Source organism: Solenopsis invicta, chromosome 7 (assembly GCF_016802725.1).
Source record: "Solenopsis invicta isolate M01_SB chromosome 7, UNIL_Sinv_3.0, whole genome shotgun sequence".
Classification (NCBI taxonomy): Eukaryota; Metazoa; Arthropoda; class Insecta; order Hymenoptera; family Formicidae; genus Solenopsis; species Solenopsis invicta.
The window spans coordinates 4,849,944-4,869,276 of NC_052670.1; the positions used below are offsets into that span (position 1 = coordinate 4,849,944).

Here is a 19,333-nt window from a genome sequence, read left to right on the forward strand (position 1 = left end):
TCGCGTATCGATCGGCTAATTGAAACGCCCGGCTCATTACAATTCGAATAATTTTAACGGGAGAGAGAAAATTCTTATCAGCAATTACCAGTTATCTTTCCAAGATTTACATGGTATTTACAAATAGCAAAATAAATGTTTAATCAAGCAATGATGAAACGATTTCTCCCAGCGAAATCCGGGATGCTGCAAGTATATTATCTGCAAAGTATAATCTTCGCTAGTAGAAAGTTTGATACATGACATGTACAATAATGCTATCAACAGAATATATACAGGCAGAAATATAGTCAAGTTTTTGTCAACAGAAAGTGATGATAGATTGACGGCGGAAATAAACTTTAACTTTACTTCCCGCACAATTTGGCGACAGAAATAGAACGTGATCTCTGTTCGATAGAAACTACGCTCGGGTTCTGCCGCCTATGCTGTTAGGTTATGTCAGTAGGTACTGTCGGTAAAACATGTAAGATTATAATAAGGACACAAATAACCAAGATTTTCTACCAATCTGTTGGCATATCGGGAATTTATCTATGAAAGTTTTGCATGCACGATCATTTATCGACGTGTTCTTTTATTAAAATGAAAAAAATATGGAAATTAATACAATTATTATAATTTTATAAAGAGTACAGGCGCACTTTTTCAATGCAAATGGTAAATTAATGGTAAACAAAACCAGAAAAGAATAAAATAAGCGAACGTCAGTCAACTAACACTCGTTATTGCACTTTGGCCATATAGATTTCTTCTAAATTACAAAAATGCGAAGCCGTACGAAAACTATAAGAATCTCGTAGTCCGCGAAAATTCCCGGAATTCCTGTTTATCTCGCAGCAAACGTAAATAAAATTCCAAAAGAATTGGTACGAATCGATTATATCTTCCATCACGTCGCTCGTGATTGCGTGATACGTCGGAAAAGATATGACAGAAAATTATCTCGGAAAACCTCATGGAGAAGATACCGTAAATGCTAGAAGAAATACGCTTAGTCACGAGCCACGTGGAATTACGGGGTTCCGTTATGTCACTACTCCCGAGAGAGACTTGTCGCGCCGGTGCGACCACGTGGAGGCGCCGCCGAGCGACGAGGACAGCGGAGAGGTGTGAGAAACTGCTGAGGGGGTAGGGAGAGAAGGAGAGGGATGTACCGAAGGTCGGTTACTCACTGCTGCAGGTGCCGCGGCACTCGCGGCAGCGGTCGGAATCGCGGCTCGTCCACGCTCCACAGAGATCACCCTTGCAACAAGAGCGGCTGCTGCACGGCCGGTCGATATCCCGACGAGAGCGTCCGCGCATACCTCAGACGGACGCTTGACGCCGCGTCCGGTAATTAACGACGATGACGAAATTGGCGCGGATATGCGCACTACCACACACGCGCGCGTAAACAAGGGCCGATCAACGGACACGCGACGACGGGAACCCGTGTTCACCGATTGCCATGCTGTCGCCCGCCACCCTTTCGCCCTCCTTACACGACCTACCGTCGTCTGCTGCGCGCGCGATTGCGCGCGCAATGTCGTCCGCATGTTTGCGATATATGTAGGACATGTAGGTCCGCTCGCAAATTACATTTGCACTTTCTGCACTCAGCTTTTTTGTCTTCTCTCTCTGATACTCGGACGACATATCAATCCCCCATTTTGAGTGCAGAGTTAAAACAAATGAACGAACGAAACTGGTGCGTCATTCGCACGTCAATTCCGGCGGGAATATTCAAATTTTAATGCGCGCTACATTCGAACGTCCGCACCTTTAAAATACTTCAGATAATTTGTAAGTCAAGGCATAATTCTATCTTTGATATAAAAAAGTAAAATCCATGATATATGGATCTAAATCGAAACTCAGAATAGAATAGATTTATAAATATTGTATACTTTGTGTTGTATCTTGACGTTTAATTTGCATTTATTCCAATTTTTCACATGTATTTTATATAATATGGCACGTCAAATTATAAATAAGTTTTAAATAAAAAATTTCAATAAAATTAAATTAAAAAATAAAAATTCTTAAATATTGGGTCATTAAGCATGAAACTTTACACATGTGAATATCAAGATATTCACATGTGTAAAGTTTCATATTTAATAATCCAATACTTTTTCAGAAGCTTTTTTTAAATGTGTAAACGTAAGATGTACGTGTAAAATTATGTTAAATTAAAAATTAATATTTTTGATTTTAATCTATACTAGACGTTAAGAAATAAATGACACATACCCATAAAGTCTTGGATATTAAAAATAAGAAAAAAATTATATATAATTGAAAGAATGTGTTTCTATTTCCGAAAAAGCTAGATATTTTATCAGTCCCATACTTTTCCTCATTCTGTATAAATAATATTTTCTCATTTCTCGAGCATGTGTTAATGTTAAATTAATAAATGTAATCTCCATAGCTTTGCAATATATTACAATACATTCAATAGTATCCGCTCCATCAATGCATTTCTATTTATTTAACAGACAATTTTTACAATATCTTCGAGTATATTTCTTTATGAAATAAGAGAATGTGTATATGAGACGTAAATGTGTATTATATATATCATATAATACCACATTTGAAAAGCTTATATAATATTTAAATAAATTTTACATTTATATAATAAGCTTAAACATTATACACATAAACTGAGTGCACAATTTAAGCGTTTGACACATCACAGTTTTTTTTTCATATTGTACGTAATTATATAACACCATAACATTAAACATCAATTTTTTATAAATATTTAAAAAATTGATATTTAATGTAATAGAATTTTTATTACAAGAGGTTTCTATGGCCAAAAAAATTCATAGTATTTAGAAAGTGTCTTTTTGAAATATTTGATCTTTTCAAGTAAAATTCTAATCCTACAAACGTAATATTTTTCCTATGTAAATAAAAATAATTTCTGACTACAAATTTTATAACATAACTTACATTGCATCATAATACGAATTACGAAATAATTTATAGTTTTAATTTTCTAATCTAGACAAGAATTATTCAGTCCAATTTCCATGTGCTTTGACGACAAATGTCCTGAAAGTACAATAAAGGTTACAATATCGACAACAGTAGTTCTGCACATATAAATTTTCGTAACAGAAGAAAATAAACCGTTACATTTATTTTAGAAATATATCAATAACTTACTTAATTATATTAGGCAATTCCTTCCACCTACAGATATATTTATGTCCAAATCCATAGGATGAATCTATTTTTATCATTTCAATACGATTTGTATTATTCCCAAAACTATCTACTGCTGATTGATAAAGCTGAAAAACACATGAAACTTCATATAAATATTAATTCATTTCTTGTAACAATCTGTTATACATGAAATATTGTAGTCGTACCTTTTCTGCCAAAAAAACTGGAATTACACCATCATCTTCAGCATGTAATATTATAATAGGACAGTTAATCTTAGTAATATGCTTGTCAGACTCAAATCTCAGATTATTCTTATAAAATGGTTCAACTGCTATCCAATGGAACCATGGTAAGTGCTTGAATACCTGAATAAAACGCAAAATCAATGTATCAAAATATTGGCAGTACAATTTATACCTAAGAAGAGAATGATTAAAATATACCTGTGCAAACGGATGTTCTGTTAATTCATCTTGTATGTTATTAAATGGAGCTTCCAGAAACAATCCAGTTGGTTGTATATTCTCAGCTGCTAGCAGATCTAATACATGCGTAGAAACTCTAAATTAAATATAAAAAGTTATATGATTATATAATAAACAATTTCAATTTGTTTTATAAAAAATAATTTTAAAGCAATTTACCCGGTTCCTAGAGAATGCCCCCAAACAAAAATCGGAGCGGAACCATTAACTTTTTTCATTACCCACTCAAGAACATATTTACTATCCATAACTACGCCTTTCTCGGAGAGCTCGACTACATCGCTATCGCCATAGCCTAAATTGACAAGAGAATTTGAGTAAAGCAAAATTTTTAAGTGCAAATAAGTATAAATAATATTCTTGCACAAATTATTCTAAAAATAAATATAAGAGTTCTTGATACTCACTTCTATAATCAAAACATATAACATGATAATCTAGATCTTGGAAGAGCTTATAAAGCTCGAGTCTATGCGAACTTGCTCTATTACCACTATTTCCATGCATGTACAAAAATACAGGTTGTTCAGCATTACTTAAAACTGCCTCATAAGCTTCATCTGTCGCAGGAATGGAATTATTTAATAAAGACCGTGGTAATATCTGCCTGCAAATGGACTACCAATTAATATAACGCAATATGCACTTATATATTAATATTATAATATATATAATACATAATTACTATATATTAAAATATACTATAATAATGTAAAAACACTAAAATACTTTAGAAAGTTACAAATTTCACATAAGATTTATACGATCACTTACCATGCACCTATCTTTACTTGCTGGTCAGTATGTAAATAAAAATTTCTAGCACCTTCCAGCCCAATCAATTTTGGATTAAACTCTACTTTAAGTGGCCAATATACTAAAATAAAAATGATTAAAATAATATATATATTATTAACACACAAACAGAGCATAAGAGTTAACATCAATATTTTATATATTTCTTTAAAAATTAATTCACTTGGTGATGTTATTTACTTATTATTAACAACACACAAAATCATTTACTTACCAAAATTTAAAAAAAGTATCTTCTTCTGAAGAGTATAAGAATAATGAAAAATTAGAGGCAGAAGCCCAAAAATAATAAGATATAGCAGCAAAGATATCTTCATAGTCCAAGTCAGGCATCTGTAATATAATATTTATATATGTATATGTATAATATGTAGCTATACATAATTAATAATTCAGCGAAGCTTTTGTCTATTATCATTGGTGCAATTAATTATGATATTAAATAATATAAATTTAATAGCATGATATTAAAATTAACAAGGTACAAAAATTTTTAGAAATACAGACTATCCTAGAATCGCCTGAAGTCTTTTAAGTTGCATGTAAGTTGTTCTATAAAACTAATTTTTCGCCAAAATAATTGTATATATTTGTTTCAATATAATTAATAATTGATAAAATAGAATCTTTTAAATAAATAAAAACAAATGTTATCAACATTTTAATTTGTAACAGATTGTATTACAAGAGTATGTAATATTCAAAATTAGTTTTATAACAAATAATTACTATTGAATACATGATTATGACCAAATACATGTATTACTTTATTGAGAAAAAGTTAACTTCAGATTGATTGAAGGATTCTAAAAAATTTAATGAGAATCTTGAACATTTACTGAATTGTATAATGTAATAATTGTTAACTTTGAGACGTCACTTAAGCAGTTTGTATTTGCTATAAAAAAAAACACAACAATGGCAGCTTAAAAAAGCTTAAAAAAAAACAATAACAAAATAAAAAATCGCAATGACACGAAATAAATCAAAACAGCTGGTTGCCATAGCTATAAAAAATCCGCATACATATAGGATAAAAGCATCTGTGACTAAATACATGTATTAAATAAAACATGTAAAAAATAAAATATATTAAAAAAAATATTAAATAAATTTATATTTAAATAACAACAAATTATATGCAAAATGATATATGATATATTAATATTATACCTTGTTGTGTTCATAGTAGTCACAGAGCATTACATTCTTGTACTTATCTTTATCTTTTTTTTTACGCATTTATCTAATTCATGAGATACACTTATGACATACAAGACATAAATATGGCTGCTTTCCATAAAGTGTATCGTTATATATATATATATATATATATATATATATATATATATATATATTAGGCTCTACACACAATGGAAAAATATTAGATATCAGGAACAGGAAATAGAGTTTTAGAATTAAAGTTTCTAAAAAAATTCATTTTTACTTAATTGAACATTAAACATTACAGATAAATAATAGATCACATCTGTAATATTTACATCTTATTTGTATCCATTGTGCGTTGCGTTCAATATCTAGTACTTTTATATATCTCGTAAACTATTAATATTTTAACATTGAATCAATTGGTGTAATTGAAATAGTTACTTTTTAAAAACAATTACAAAAACAAACATAACTTTTTTTAAAAGCAACTATGTGTTTTCTTTCTATCAATTGATTCATCCTATTATTTTATGCATATAAATGTTAAGTCAGTATTATATTTGTCGTACGATCCGTTATTTTATTTTAGTTATAAAATAGCGAAGTTTTCAAGTCTCTAGAAATCTTCTATCCTGTAGCCAATCAAAACTCTTAAAAAATTTGTAACAAATGTAATAGCACCTTAGGTACAATTATACAAAAATTAATAGTTTACAAAATATTTTCTATTTCATATCAAAATATGCTAGAGTAAAATATAAAATATTTCATAAACGACACAAATTAGTAATTTTTTGATACTTCTATTTTAATAATTTTATATGCAAAATAATTAAAAAATCATATTGTATAAAAAAAAATCATTTAATTTTATTTGAAACAATAAACGTTACCTTGAACTCTCAAGAACATTTTTAAATTTACTCCAAAATTTCAGACGGAAAGAAAATCGACCAATTACATGAATCAATATCGAATTATTCAAATGCGATTTGTCAATTTTTCGCCGCCTGAAACTTCAGAGCAATTTTCAGTTTCAAGTGAACAAGCTTTAACAGATTAACTTCATCCTAATCCTTTTTTCCAAAAGTATTCATTATATTTTCGTGAAAAATAGAAATTTACTAAAGGTTACTAGCGCTTTTACTTCGGAGGTAATTTATACAAACATTGTTATTAGAAAACAAACTTTACAACGCAGCAATAGAGCATGATTATTGGTTAATATATTCAATATGTGTATCTACATGCATATGAGGGATTACGAAACAATATTTTGGACGTATATATACTTTACGGAACGCAGCCTATATCTTATCTTTTGATGCTTACGACATAAAATTATTAATATTATGCAGTCTTTTTACTCGTATAACTATTCGATAATATGCGCGCATGATATTACACTTATAAAGTAAAATGTTAATATAAACAAGCAAATTATGCTTTTTTAATTAAGTACAAACAATACATTTATTTTTATATATTATTAAAGTTTGTATTTCGTTTATTATTTTATCAATTGTACATTCTCACATTCACTTCATTTTATTTGTGTATAAATTTGATATTTAATGAAATTAATTGTGTAAATCTATCCTAGTTTGTAGTATAATCGCGTTTTATACAAATTCACCAGTTTATTTTCACCAAAAATAAAATACTCACAAGCAACTATATTTAAATAAAGAATTTTCTTGATATTCCTTAATTCAACTTGACAAAATGAATGTATAAAGCACTTTTGTTCAAGCCATTGTGATGACTTGTTACAACTACATGTACAGGGTGTTTAATAATTCAGGTGATCACGCTCGTATGCAGGCAAAATGGACTAAACTGATAATGAGTCAAAAAGTCTTATACCATTTTGCAATTTTCGCAATAGTTAACAAGTTATTAATTACTAAACATCGAATTAGTCTAGATCCATTCTATCTGCACACAAACGTTGTCACCTGAAAATTATCAGACACCCTGTATAACTACTGATTATAACTACACCCTCTTTAACAACTTAGTCAAACTACATATTCATTCTATTCACATTCCAGCTTATTTACAACAGCTGATAACAATTTAGTAGAAATGTCTAAAGTCTAAAGTCCTTTTTTACTTTTGAATTGAAAAGTACAGTTTCATTAACAGTGACATTCATTTTTTTTAAATAAAACAATGACAAACTGTGATGAAACATGAAATTACTTTTTATAAGAATGAAGGTTAATTTACAATGTGCTCTTTGCTTTCTGTTTCTTGCATTTTGTTTTTTTTTGTCTTTTCATGCATTTGTTTATTTTATCAACGATTATGTTTCTTATCTCTTCCGGAGTTTGTCAACTTTAATCTCGTCCATTTCAATAAAACAGTAAGCAAAAACAAAAACAAGGAACAAGAAGCAAAGAACATATTACAGATTAGTCTTGACAGACAATGACTTGAAAAAATATTTTTCTCTGTTCAATCTTACTTTCCATTATACATATCCATATCCATTGTGATGATTAATTTTGATGACGAATTCCTGTATTAGCGATTCGTTGTGACTAACAAGAATAGCTGCAAGATGTATCATATATTGTGTAACAGTAAGCTGACACAACAGTTGCATTAAAAAGTCAAGTAAATGTAAATTTTGTCTAACAAAGAAACATCAATCTTACACAGTTTTGTTTACATAAGCTTGCAAGCCATATTACAATGCACAGTTATGTCCATTAAAAAAATACAAAAAATATTCACAGAGGTACAATTATGATAAAGCAACTTACATTCCCATGTACCAAATCTCAAGGATGACGATCGGTACTATCGCCGCTAATAGTAGGTACATCGACATCGTGACTGTTAGTGGTTACTGTTTCTTTACAGTATTTTCCTGTCGAAAGTCCTTTCTTCGATCAAACTTAATTCCACAAATTTGTTATGAGAGATTTGTTGTTACTGAGTTAATTGTTTCAATGTAAGACAAGAAATAATTATGAGAAAATATAATGCATGAATTATATTCATAAATATAAAAATATGTATTCTGTATATACAATTTTTTTTTAATATTCCTGAGTATAAATAAAAAAGCTACAATTTAAATGCTATATTTTTGTTTGATAAAGTTTAATTATGATAGGGGAGACTGGGACTTGTTGGCATAAGAAGCACGTTGGCATTGCATTTGGTTTATACATTTATAGTGAAACAATAAAAGAATTATCCCAAAGTATTTCTTTTATAAGTACTATTCCCAAAATTTTATTTAAATCAAACAAATGCTAAAATAAAGAAAGGGACAAATTTTATTCAAGAGCAAGCAAGTAAATTTATAAATGTTTTAAAATTTTGTATTATTCTGTTCCTCAGCTGAATTGAATAAATCTACTCATATTATAAATTAAAAGTTTCTGTTCCTATATGACATTTTGAATTTAAATAATAATAAGTGATTTGTAATAATAAAATGTGATATTAAAATTAAATACATATAGGAGTATGTAGACTAATTTAAGGCAAATTTAGCTCACCAGAGAGTGAGAAGTATGTAAACATGCAATTACAACTTAACAAAACTCTTTGATATTCTATTTCTAATTGATGCATATCTATAATGAAGCAAGCTATAATTAAAATAATTTACATTTGTTTTTCTGTAATTTGCTATTTCTGCATTTTGCTATTCGAGCACCACAAAATAAGTTTAAAAGATACAATCTTTATTAGAAGTATACATCTGTTTTTTATGTCTATTATGTTTTCATTAATTTAATGTAACAGAAAGTAACATGGTGAATACAAGTTGGGAGCAGTAAAGTGCACAATGAGTAGTAATCTCAAATAAATTGTATAATCACATAAGTAATTTATTTACATTTTAAGTCTTGCTTTGAGCCAGTGTAACTTTATCTTCAGTATAACATGGTGTTGTAACAATAATAATTGCTGATACTGAAATAGAGAGCTTCCTAATTAAGAAGATGTTACAAAATAATACAAGTGTATCTTTCGACCATCACACACACAAGTTTCTTAATAAGAAAGCTCTTTATCTCAATATCAGCAGCTATTATTGTTACAACACCATGTTATACTGAAGATAATGCACAAGATTTTCATGCTAGAACCTTACCTTGTAAATAAAAGATTTTCTCTGACACAATAATAGTTTAATAATTGTTTAAAATGTCAAATGCCAAAATTATGAAAACTGTGCCAATGAGTCTCCCCTATATCAATAAACGTCAGACATTTAATTCCAAAATAACACAATATTCCTTTAATAATATATATTACATAGAAATGAAATAACACAGATGTTATAAAGCATATAAACCTTTAGAGATATATCTTTATTATCACTTCACTTGTATGTCTAAAAGAATATGGATAAAACTGATAGATTCACCTTGCAAATAATACAACAGACTAAAATTCTTCTCTTTCACTTATAAAATAAAAGATTAATTCTGTGTGTATAATTTTCTCTCGCACATGACACACTCTTTACACACTTTTTAAAGCACTAATGCAGGGTTCCTAGGAATGATAAACTATGATTAGTACGGTGGCTCTAGCTCCTGACGAAACAGCTGTAAAAGTTACGGTATATTTATTGATTAAGAAAAGCCCATCGATCCCGAGCCGAGAAGGAGGAATTAACTCGTTCGAAGACGAGTGTCTATGCATACAATTTTAATGAGGAGAGTACCTTCTGACAAAACGTTTCTTCGGTAACCAGTACACCATTATTACGGCGGATCGATACAAAGCGTTATCAAGCGGCTCGTCCCTTCGATACTTCGACAGGTGCTTGTATAAATTAACACTCGTACTTGTGTTTATACAATTGACAGTCGCGAGACACGCGTGGGACGTTTGCGTCACGCTACGACAAAAAGCACCGGACGTACAAATGTAAATAAGCGTTCCGCTTCGTTGTCGTGTTCCACGTCGACTCCCTCGCGCTCGAACGAAGTATTTTAGGCCGTCCCTGTTAAACTATATCTAATACTGATTAAATAATACTTCGGAAACGCGTACCGACTGGTGTCTCGGCGACGTCGATCCTCGAGGGTCGCGGTCGCTTACAGTCGCTTACATACAATCGCTTAAAAGTGAAAGTGACCTGAAGTTGGTAGGAGATCGCCCTGGCGGAAGGTGGGGGATGAAGGAACAAAAGAAAACACGTCGCAACGAGCCTATTGCACTTTCTTGCACTCTGCCTCTCCTTCGTTCCCTTGCCGGATCACTTTTTTCGCTCCGCGCTCATTATAGATGGCTGTAAAACTGTTACACATTTCGCGCTTCGGATTGCGGAAGTACAAAGGCACGCGAGTAAAAAAGAAGAGTGCTTAAAGTAAAACAGCGTGACCGATAGAGGTATGCAACGCGGAGTCAATGAACGTGGACATTTACGGTCATTGGGCGCAACGTTACACAATTGTAAAACGATAAGTTTATTAAATGATAATAAAATTATGAAGAGAAAATAAATTCTGCGGTCATTCGGTCAAGTAAAATAAAATAATTGTTTCGCCAATCTATCGTTCCGATAGATTGCACTTTCTGCACTTCGCATTTTCTACAGAGCGAGAGGACGCTCTTCGACCTGAAGTTCGACACTTTTGAATTGAATGCATTGTACGCGGGTATTCGTGCACCGAAACTGTCTTTAGGTTAAGACACGGTCTGTCAATAGATTATTTAAATTTAATCCTAACTCGTGTTGATTCGATGCAAGATTTGCGCCAGCGTAAGACAAGAAGGAAAAGAGTATTTTTAAAAAATTATTACTTAAGAGTATGCGTTAGAGCTCGCGTTGACACGTCCTTGGCAGTAGCAAGGAGATGAACACTTCTAATTTTACATCGTTGCCGAACGTAATAAATGTCGCCTCGGCTCACGCGATGATTCTACGTTAATTCAAACGATGAAGGTCGAACTTCGATCATGTCAACGCTCGTTGAGATCAACAGCTCGTTGTATTCTGTCAACGAAAGCACTTGCGTCCCTGATACAATCGAGCGAATCGACTCGACGGTGACGTACGACGAGTTCTTCTCCAAACATCTAATATGTAACAAGCCGTGCATCATCGGTTTGCAAGCCACCGAGAACTGGCCGTGCAGACGTGAATGGGTATCAAACGGTGCGCCCAATCTCGAGGTGCTCCGCATGCTGTTTGGTATGTATAAAAATTGATGAGATGAGGCAGCCAATTGTTAATATAATCTATTAATCTTTATTGCTTAGGACGTTCCGTTGTCCCCATTGCCGATTGTAACAGAAAGTTTTATAATTCACAATTAAAGAATGATATGTCCATGGAGAGTTACCTGGAGTATTGGGTCAACTATAAGCAAAACTGTTACACCAAATCAATGCCGTTGTTGTACTTGAAAGATTGGCATTGCATGAGAAACTTCCCTGATATTTCAATTTACGAAGTGCCTCAGTATTTTGTTTCCGACTGGTTGAATGAATATTATATTGCTCATCCTGAACTAGGTGACGATTACATGTTTGTATATATGGGCCCAAAAGAAACCTGGTAAATACATTTTCAATGTTACAATTTTGTCAGTGACTATTGTAACTTATTCCTGTATCACTTCCTTTCTGCATTAAGACTGATATTAATTATTTGTTATGATATTTAGGACTCCACTACACGCGGATGTTTTTACATCATATAGTTGGTCTGCAAATATAGTTGGAAGAAAGAGATGGTTACTCTTTCCTCCACATGAAGAGGACTACCTTCGTGATCTTTATGGGCAATTGGCATATGACGCGGTTTCAGAAGAACTTAATGATCACACGAAATATAAGATGTACAATAGTAAAAAGTTAAAATGTTTTGATGTAACTCAAGAAGCAGGAGAGATTATATTTGTGCCATCTGGATGGCATCATCAAGTCTGGAATTTGGTAAATAGTTGTAACAATCTTGCAAAAAGGAAAATTTCAGTTGTATAATTAATAAAAAATTAATTACATGTATTTTGTATAGGAAGATACAATTTCGATTAATCATAATTGGATCAATGGCTGTAATATCGCCAATGTATGGTGCACACTGAAAAAAGAGTTGAGATCCGTCATGAAAGAAGTTGATGATTGCAAGGATATGAAGAATTGGAATGAACATTGCCAATTGATGTTAAAAATCTCTTATGGCATGGACTATAAACAGTTTCTCGAATTCATATCATTTATTGCTAAGAATCGTTTACATGCTATGATAAAAAAGAGCCAAGTCGTGAGTTTTAATAAGTATCGTTTCGGACGTAATCATTGTTTGTTTGATTTGCGAGCACTTAAAACCATATTAGAGGATATTATCACAGACGCGCAAAATCTGTCCATCTACAATTTGATGTGTGAGAATAATGAAGCCCGTGTTTTGTTGAAAGATATTACTTTGTTTCTTGAGTCTTTTTGTAACATTGAAAATGTAGTTTCTCCATGAACATGAAATCTGATAGTTACTAACAAGACAAACTGTTAAGAAGCCAATTGTAAATTTTGTTGTAAATATAGCATGTACTTTCATAGTTGACATTGTGTCATTCTTATATGTATCAAGTTTTATAATTTTCCCTCCCTTAACTGCATTTAAATTTTCTCTTAAAAGATAACATTTTGCAGAATCGCTTACTTTAAGATTGCTTTTGTACAATAAGCACATTATGTTAGATGCCGTCTAATCGTAGCAGACACAAGTAAAATTTATAAGATAATTAAAAGAAATTTTCAATTTAAAAAAAATTGCAAATGTGAAATACGCGGTATAGTAAAAAGCAGTAATTATCTTACACTTCTATAATGAATATGGCTATATTAAAAGCGCAGACACATGAGTGAAATTCATTTTTACTCTTAAAAAATAATTAAAGATAAAAAACGCAATTTTTCTTTTCTTTAGTTGAACATATACTACTCTAAATATAAGGATTTACAATAAAAATTTGTTATCTGTACTCTATTAAGCTACAAAGTGCAACCTAATCGTGGATACATTTCTGCTGCTTATAAAATAATAGTATCTCACAAAACGTAACTTATATCTATCTTTTTAACGTATTGTCTTATTTACTTTTCAATTATGTAAGCATAAATATCTTAATTTCTAAATATGGCTATACATGCACACGCGCATGTGTGCGCCTATATGCATGTGTATGTATATACACTAGCGTATGTGATATTTTAATAAAAATATACAAAATTTATAAGATATAAATATCACTATTTCAGTGAGAGAAGTGCCCGACATGTTGATAAATTGCCTCGACCACAAATTTTTAATAAAATAATTAAATAATGCATAAGTTACATTATTGGAAATTACATATTCATAAATATATAACTTCTAATAATATAATGCTTATGAATGGGCACCTTGCTTCGCGTTATTCCATATATGTAACCATTTATAAGTCTTCCATTATTCCGATATAAGTTAATGCAGATATGCATGAAGTAAATAAGAATTATAGAAATTCATTTATCTGTAACAGTACCCCAATTATTTCGATTAATTTTGTAGAAGCTCGCTGAAAAAAATAGAAATAAGAAAATTATATCTCTTCCCTATATGATATACGTCTGTACAATATTTATAATAAAAATGTGCTTTGTCTCATGCAAAGAAGTTCTGTACAGTCTTTCTCAAAGTTCTGTTTATATTCCTCTTTTATGATTTTTAACTACTTATAAACTGATACAAAATATTGCACCGACAAAGAGCTATTTAAAACGAAAGCTAGCTCCTTTTTTCCTATGTATGCTCTCCGTTATTGAAGAAAAAGATTGTCATGGTTAAAAATATATGGTGAATAATTTTATCGCATTTTGATAAAAATTTGTTTTCGGTCACAAATAAACAGAGTTATAGGCGACACACACATCCTACCACTTTCATCCACATACGTACATACAACATACATCTATACATTTGTTATTCTTTTAAATCTAATCCTCTGAAATTTACAATAGTAATCAATTTTTATCTTGCATAGCAAGATAAAATATTTATATTTAATATTTGAAGCATCACATGTCACAAAGTCCAACGCAATGATCAACAACAATTAACCACTATTGCAAATTTTAGACTTTCTGCAATGTGCGCTTGCTTTCTCGATAAGTAAACTCTTTTTATATGTTAGATGTGTTTCTCAATGCAATTCTTACATTAGTTTTACTGTTTATCAAGGCTAAACAGAAGTAAACAACGGGATTTTATTCCGCTGTTAACATAGAGTCAAATGCTCATTAATCATCCATTAGTAATCAATAATTTCTATGTGATTATTTCAAAATGTAACTGACATCATGCCGTCAAAGGATTTTAGCATGAAAATATTGTTGATTATAAAGTAACGTTTATATTGTTTCTATATGTTATGTTTAATTTCTCTGTTTATAATTACCTAACACTTCTTTCATTTTTTACACTTTATTCTTTCTGTATTTTATATCTGTTAAAATATCAAATAAATTTCCTTAACAAAGAAGTTATATTACAAGAGATAAAGCGTATTTATCTCCAAGCATAGGAAACTATTTTCCTATTTTTTATATTGTTTTCTCCCTCTCTCACACAAAGATCATTCAACTATATCACTTAATTATATAGGATGACTTGGTAGTGTCTGTACAGGTGGCACCGTTGGTGTAGATGGTGTTGTTGGTACAGGTACTGGCGTTGCTGGTATCGGTTGATGTGTTTGTCGCGGCGGGGACAGAAGCTCTTGCCTATCTCTTTCTCGTTCTCGACCAGGTCGCCACGCTTCTAATAACGCTTCAACCCGCTCTTCCGTAGGTCCCCATCGCGCAGCACCAGCTGGATTTTGTAACCACACAACTAGCGTGCCATACGCCGCTCGGATGTTTACTTCACCTCTGGAATAGAGAAGAAAAAAAATTATTCAATATTTCTTTCCTATAGCACAAATTACACCAAATCTAATCAGGATTTTTATAAACGTACTTTGGAAGAATGTGTTGAAATCCGTGTCGGTATTCATGTTCCATAGCGGGTACTACTACTTGTTTGCGTTTAAAGTGACTACCCTCGAGTTTTATGAGCGCGTTAGGAGCCGGATCACGCCACTCCGGCAAAAATACCACGAACGACAAGGGCTCGGTCGAATCGGCCAACAGACGCTCGAAGTGGTTGACCATAGCTTCCATAAGTTCCTCACAGTACGGTGGATTCGCTTGAAACGATCCGCTGACTGGCCTGAAGTCTAAGAATGGTCCCCTTGATCCAAAGTACGAGTCCGTATCGGCAAACGCTGAACAATACTGCCGAAAGTAGCAGTTTAGAGGCGAGGCAAAACATTCGAAAGTAACGCCGAACGATCTCTGAAGGCATTCGAAAACTGTCACCGGAAGAGCCATTTGAGTTGCTTGGCCCTCGTTGATTCCGAGGTACGTCTGATAACGTTTCAGCATACACCACACGCGTGACAGAAACATTTCAAACTTTTTGTCATCAAAACTGTTATACCTATACAAATGTTCCAGTTTAGCAAAGTGCGTGTTATTAATATACATGGTGTCACCGTGAAAACGCAGCATTACTTGCTCGCGCTCAGGAAGGTAATCCACCTGTGGAAGTCTCGGTGTGGGAAGGGAAAATTGCACTGGATAACACCAAACTTTTCTCTGCGTGCTAGCAGGACCTCCTAGCGGTATAACATCCCCTAGACCATTGTCCTTAAGAATCTGATTGTTTTTGTCTTTCACTTTCTTTGCATATTCCGTCGATAAATGATAAATTTTCAGGCATATCCCCTCAACGCTAACTTTAACGGTCGCTGTGAGATGTGGTTGACACTGTCGCTTCAGATGGGCAAGCCTGTCCTGGAAATCGTCAAATGTGGCGCCAACCGTTCTTCTCAACCACTGAAAAGTATCCTCCGCATTCCACTTGACCACTTTCCGACTCTCGGGCGATGCCGCTCTCGATTCAACCATCTTTTTCGCCGCTTCAGCATAACGTGACAACTGTTTCCTCGCATCTCCCGTGAACTTCGGCCTAACCAATTTAATAGGAATATCGTTCATGATCTCACGATACATCGACATTGAAATTTCAGGGAAGCATTGACTCGGTAACAATGGATCTGAGCCACAATCGATGACTTTCCGTTCCATCAGCCACCTGTTGAAGGAATCTTTCGGCGCGTCTATAGATTCGCGAGTGTGGCATAACTCTTGATAACACTGCCGCAGCTTTGCTAATAAAGCGCAACGCAGAGCCTCCGCCGCGGGATGAACATGCATCAAATTTGATGGTGCTCGCTCATATATTATAACATTCGTAGGTATGTCCAGATCCCATGGACCCCTAAGATAACAAACAAATTATGCATACACTTTTAGAACTGGCAAACATCTAAGTATTTCATATTTAACTCAACCTGATTATAACCAATTTTACCCAAATTTGCCCTTGTTAAACCTATTTTGTTAGCATTTTATTTCAAATTATGTAACTTTTTTCCTGGCACTGAAATATGAAAGGTAAACAATTTTTCCATTAACTTCAATAGTAAAGATTTTAACTTTTCGCTTTTCCACCCTAGGAAAAGAGTTACATCTATGATTTATTTTGTAATTGATCCATGTAGTATCTGGTGCCATGTTAAATGTTGATATTTTAATTTGTTAAACCATGAAAAATATTATTTTTAATGTATATTAATACCTATATAAAATAATCATATTTTTGTATTGAAATATGTTAAATATAAATAATATAATCAACTTATTTTCTGTGATCTACAATCATATTACTCTTATGTACTAAAACTTTTTTAAGCTTTAATAATAGTGAATAGTAAAATAAAACCCATTTATGGGTTTTAATATAGATTTTTGGCTTTAATTAAAACCGATTTTAATCAGGTGGGTTGGGAAAACTGAGCTGGAAAAATTTTACCAGCCCTGTACATTTTAGTGTAACGTGTTAAGATCAACATACGCCAATACAAATTTCTTTGCTGGTGGAACTGCTCCATCCTCTGATGCTCTTCGTTTTAATGTAGCACCTGGCGTACTAGGTGGAATAGTACCATTCCCAGGTGGCGGTGGCACACCACAAATGCCAAGTGGATCCGTGATTGGATCAAACTTTGATAAGACACATAATATTATCAGGTTACTTCTTTACTATAAAATATAGATAGATATTATATATTCATATTTTGCAGTCTAACCTGAGGTTTCAGAGAAGGTAACACCCACAAAGATTCTCCAGTCAATTTATTCCAGAAATATGGTCGATTTTCCCGTTTACTCCAAAATTTCTTCCATCCTTGTTGTTGAAGTTCCAGAGATAACTCAAGCTCTGGAAAGCTTCCTGGTGGTGTACCCTATGAAGGAAAAGAGTCAACCTATGATCTGGTAAATTAAAATCATTAAAAGCGTAAAATTTCTCTTAACATACCTGAGTTATAAGAGGTGGTTGCTGTATGTGCCCAAGTTGTGGACAATGATCGGCTACAGTCTGTGCAGGTGTTAATATAGGTGTTTGGAGCTTAACAGGTGTAGGAACTATAACTTGTGCTACTGTTGAATTTGTATCTTGCTGTAGTACTTGATGATGGTGATGCATGGGTGGCAACGATGACACCGATTGCCCTGATAAAGCTTCCCAATTTGAGGTATTGGGTACATCTTGCTTTCCTCCGCTTACTTCGTTCATGGTTTGATATGCACCTTGGTTGCAAAATACTGAAATCAAATATATTATGTGACACAAGTATTTATAAAAAAAATATATTTTTTTAAATATATATATATATATATAAAAGTATACATGTGTGTATTTTCTTATTATGATACTTATATAAATTATTATATAGATTATTAATTATATATAACTTATTTAAAGTTTTATATTCATAAACAATGTCATAACACAATATAAAACAAAAAATGTACATACTTTAAAACAAATTACATATAGATATGTATATCATTGTAATAGTTCATAATACAAAGTGATACGTTTCAGCCAAATAAAATGTACTCTTATGCTTAGTTTACATATATCTTTGCCAATTAAACAGTACTATACAATAGACATAAAAGAGATTTGCGAGAATTTTAAAAGAAAACACACTAAAGAAGTGATGAGAGCAAGGAACTGGGATGGAGCATCAGAGATGCTAGCACAAGAAGCACATTGCAGTTTGCACAATACCGTCCAAACTCTATGCGTATTCACACGCACACTGCAGGAAAAAGAGCGTTAAAATAATTTCGCGACAATCGCAGAATTTTTCGAGACATCGCGGTACACGACTCGATGGTACTCGATGCGTGTGGCACGATGTTTGTTTACATACTGTGAAAACGTCCCGGGGAGATACGCGGTTTCTCACGTCGCGGAATCGCTTCCATGCGCAGAAAATGTATCGTGGTCGAGAGGAGGCTTACCGGAGCTGACGATACCCTCAATTCATGAGAAATGCGCGACGGCACTTAGAATTCATTCATGATTTGTGAAATTTGACGCAACGATATCCACCTGTACGACGCCATTTGCTTAAACTGATGGAACGGGGTGTGCATGGAGCGAGGGGAGAAAATGTGCGGTCGCATTCTCAATGGAAGCAGATCTGCCGCGTCAGTCTGAAGGATGCTTAAGCGTGATTGGTGGACAAACGCTCGCGCGTTGACGT

At 32.7% G+C, this 19,333-nt stretch overlaps 3 protein-coding genes across 18 annotated transcripts in view; 1 reads left to right on the plus strand and 2 right to left on the minus strand.

Moving 5' to 3' along the window:
- LOC105200890 (mRNA (2'-O-methyladenosine-N(6)-)-methyltransferase) overlaps window positions 1–19,247 on the minus strand; it is a 21,067-nt gene extending 1,820 nt beyond the window's left edge. The window contains exons 1-7 of one of the 3 annotated variants that reach the window (XM_039451542.1): window positions 18,998–19,221; window positions 18,094–18,380; window positions 17,864–18,019; window positions 17,629–17,777; window positions 15,999–16,992; window positions 11,229–11,235; window positions 1,176–1,489 (exon numbers count right to left, since the gene is read on the minus strand). In XM_039451542.1, coding sequence (XP_039307476.1) covers window positions 1,176–1,489; window positions 11,229–11,235; window positions 15,999–16,992; window positions 17,629–17,777; window positions 17,864–18,019; window positions 18,094–18,380; window positions 18,998–19,052 — 1,962 coding nt within the window. In that variant the 5' untranslated portion in view covers window positions 19,053–19,221. Of the gene's footprint in view, window positions 1–1,175; window positions 1,490–11,228; window positions 11,236–13,541; window positions 15,540–15,627; window positions 16,993–17,628; window positions 17,778–17,863; window positions 18,020–18,093; window positions 18,381–18,997 lie in introns of those variants that run through there. The other 2 variants (XM_011168722.3, XM_039451541.1) reach the window with 2 other exon arrangements.
- Window positions 2,449–11,119, minus strand: LOC105201052 (lysophosphatidylserine lipase ABHD12). Of its 14 annotated transcripts, none has more exons than XM_026130344.2 (10): window positions 10,671–11,119; window positions 10,339–10,515; window positions 4,684–4,802; window positions 4,428–4,530; window positions 4,061–4,260; window positions 3,813–3,948; window positions 3,612–3,729; window positions 3,372–3,533; window positions 3,163–3,290; window positions 2,449–3,048 (listed from the first exon to the last, which is right to left on the minus strand). In XM_026130344.2, the coding sequence occupies exons 2-10, from the start codon at window positions 10,374–10,376 to the stop codon at window positions 3,009–3,011; spliced, it is 1,044 nt and encodes a 347-aa protein (XP_025986129.1). In that variant the 5' UTR covers window positions 10,377–10,515; window positions 10,671–11,119; the 3' UTR covers window positions 2,449–3,008. The 14 variants fall into 14 exon arrangements, with proteins under 14 accessions (XP_025986129.1, XP_011167692.1, XP_011167551.1 ...); XM_011169390.3 differs by lacking the exon at window positions 10,339–10,515 and adding an exon at window positions 8,411–8,517 and having other exon boundaries at window positions 10,671–11,118; XM_011169249.3 differs by lacking the exon at window positions 10,339–10,515 and adding an exon at window positions 8,411–8,544 and having other exon boundaries at window positions 10,671–11,118.
- On the plus strand, window positions 11,580–13,191 carry LOC105200976 (2-oxoglutarate and iron-dependent oxygenase JMJD4). Its single transcript, XM_011168822.2, has 4 exons — window positions 11,580–11,814; window positions 11,883–12,180; window positions 12,290–12,560; window positions 12,643–13,191. The coding sequence occupies exons 1-4, from the start codon at window positions 11,580–11,582 to the stop codon at window positions 13,099–13,101; spliced, it is 1,263 nt and encodes a 420-aa protein (XP_011167124.1). The 3' UTR covers window positions 13,102–13,191.
- Window positions 19,248–19,333: the final 86 nt, after the last annotated feature.

What these genes read in the sequence shown, in the direction of transcription:
- LOC105201052 (XM_011169390.3), bottom strand. Translation starts at nt 8,478, where the DNA reads ATGTCGATGTACCTACTATTAGCGGCGATAGTACCGATCGTCATCCTT. An exon ending in TATATGTTTTGATTATAGAA is followed by an intron (nt 3,949 to 4,060) that starts GTGAGTATCAAG and finishes TTGTCAATTTAG; the next exon opens with GCTATGGCGATAGCGATGTA. An exon ending in CAGTTTTTTTGGCAGAAAAG is followed by an intron (nt 3,291 to 3,371) that starts GTACGACTACAA and finishes TGTGTTTTTCAG; the next exon opens with CTTTATCAATCAGCAGTAGA.
- LOC105200976 (XM_011168822.2), top strand. Translation starts at nt 11,580, where the DNA reads ATGTCAACGCTCGTTGAGATCAACAGCTCGTTGTATTCTGTCAACGAA. An exon ending in ATGGGCCCAAAAGAAACCTG is followed by an intron (nt 12,181 to 12,289) that starts GTAAATACATTT and finishes TATGATATTTAG; the next exon opens with GACTCCACTACACGCGGATG. An exon ending in ATCATCAAGTCTGGAATTTG is followed by an intron (nt 12,561 to 12,642) that starts GTAAATAGTTGT and finishes TATTTTGTATAG; the next exon opens with GAAGATACAATTTCGATTAA.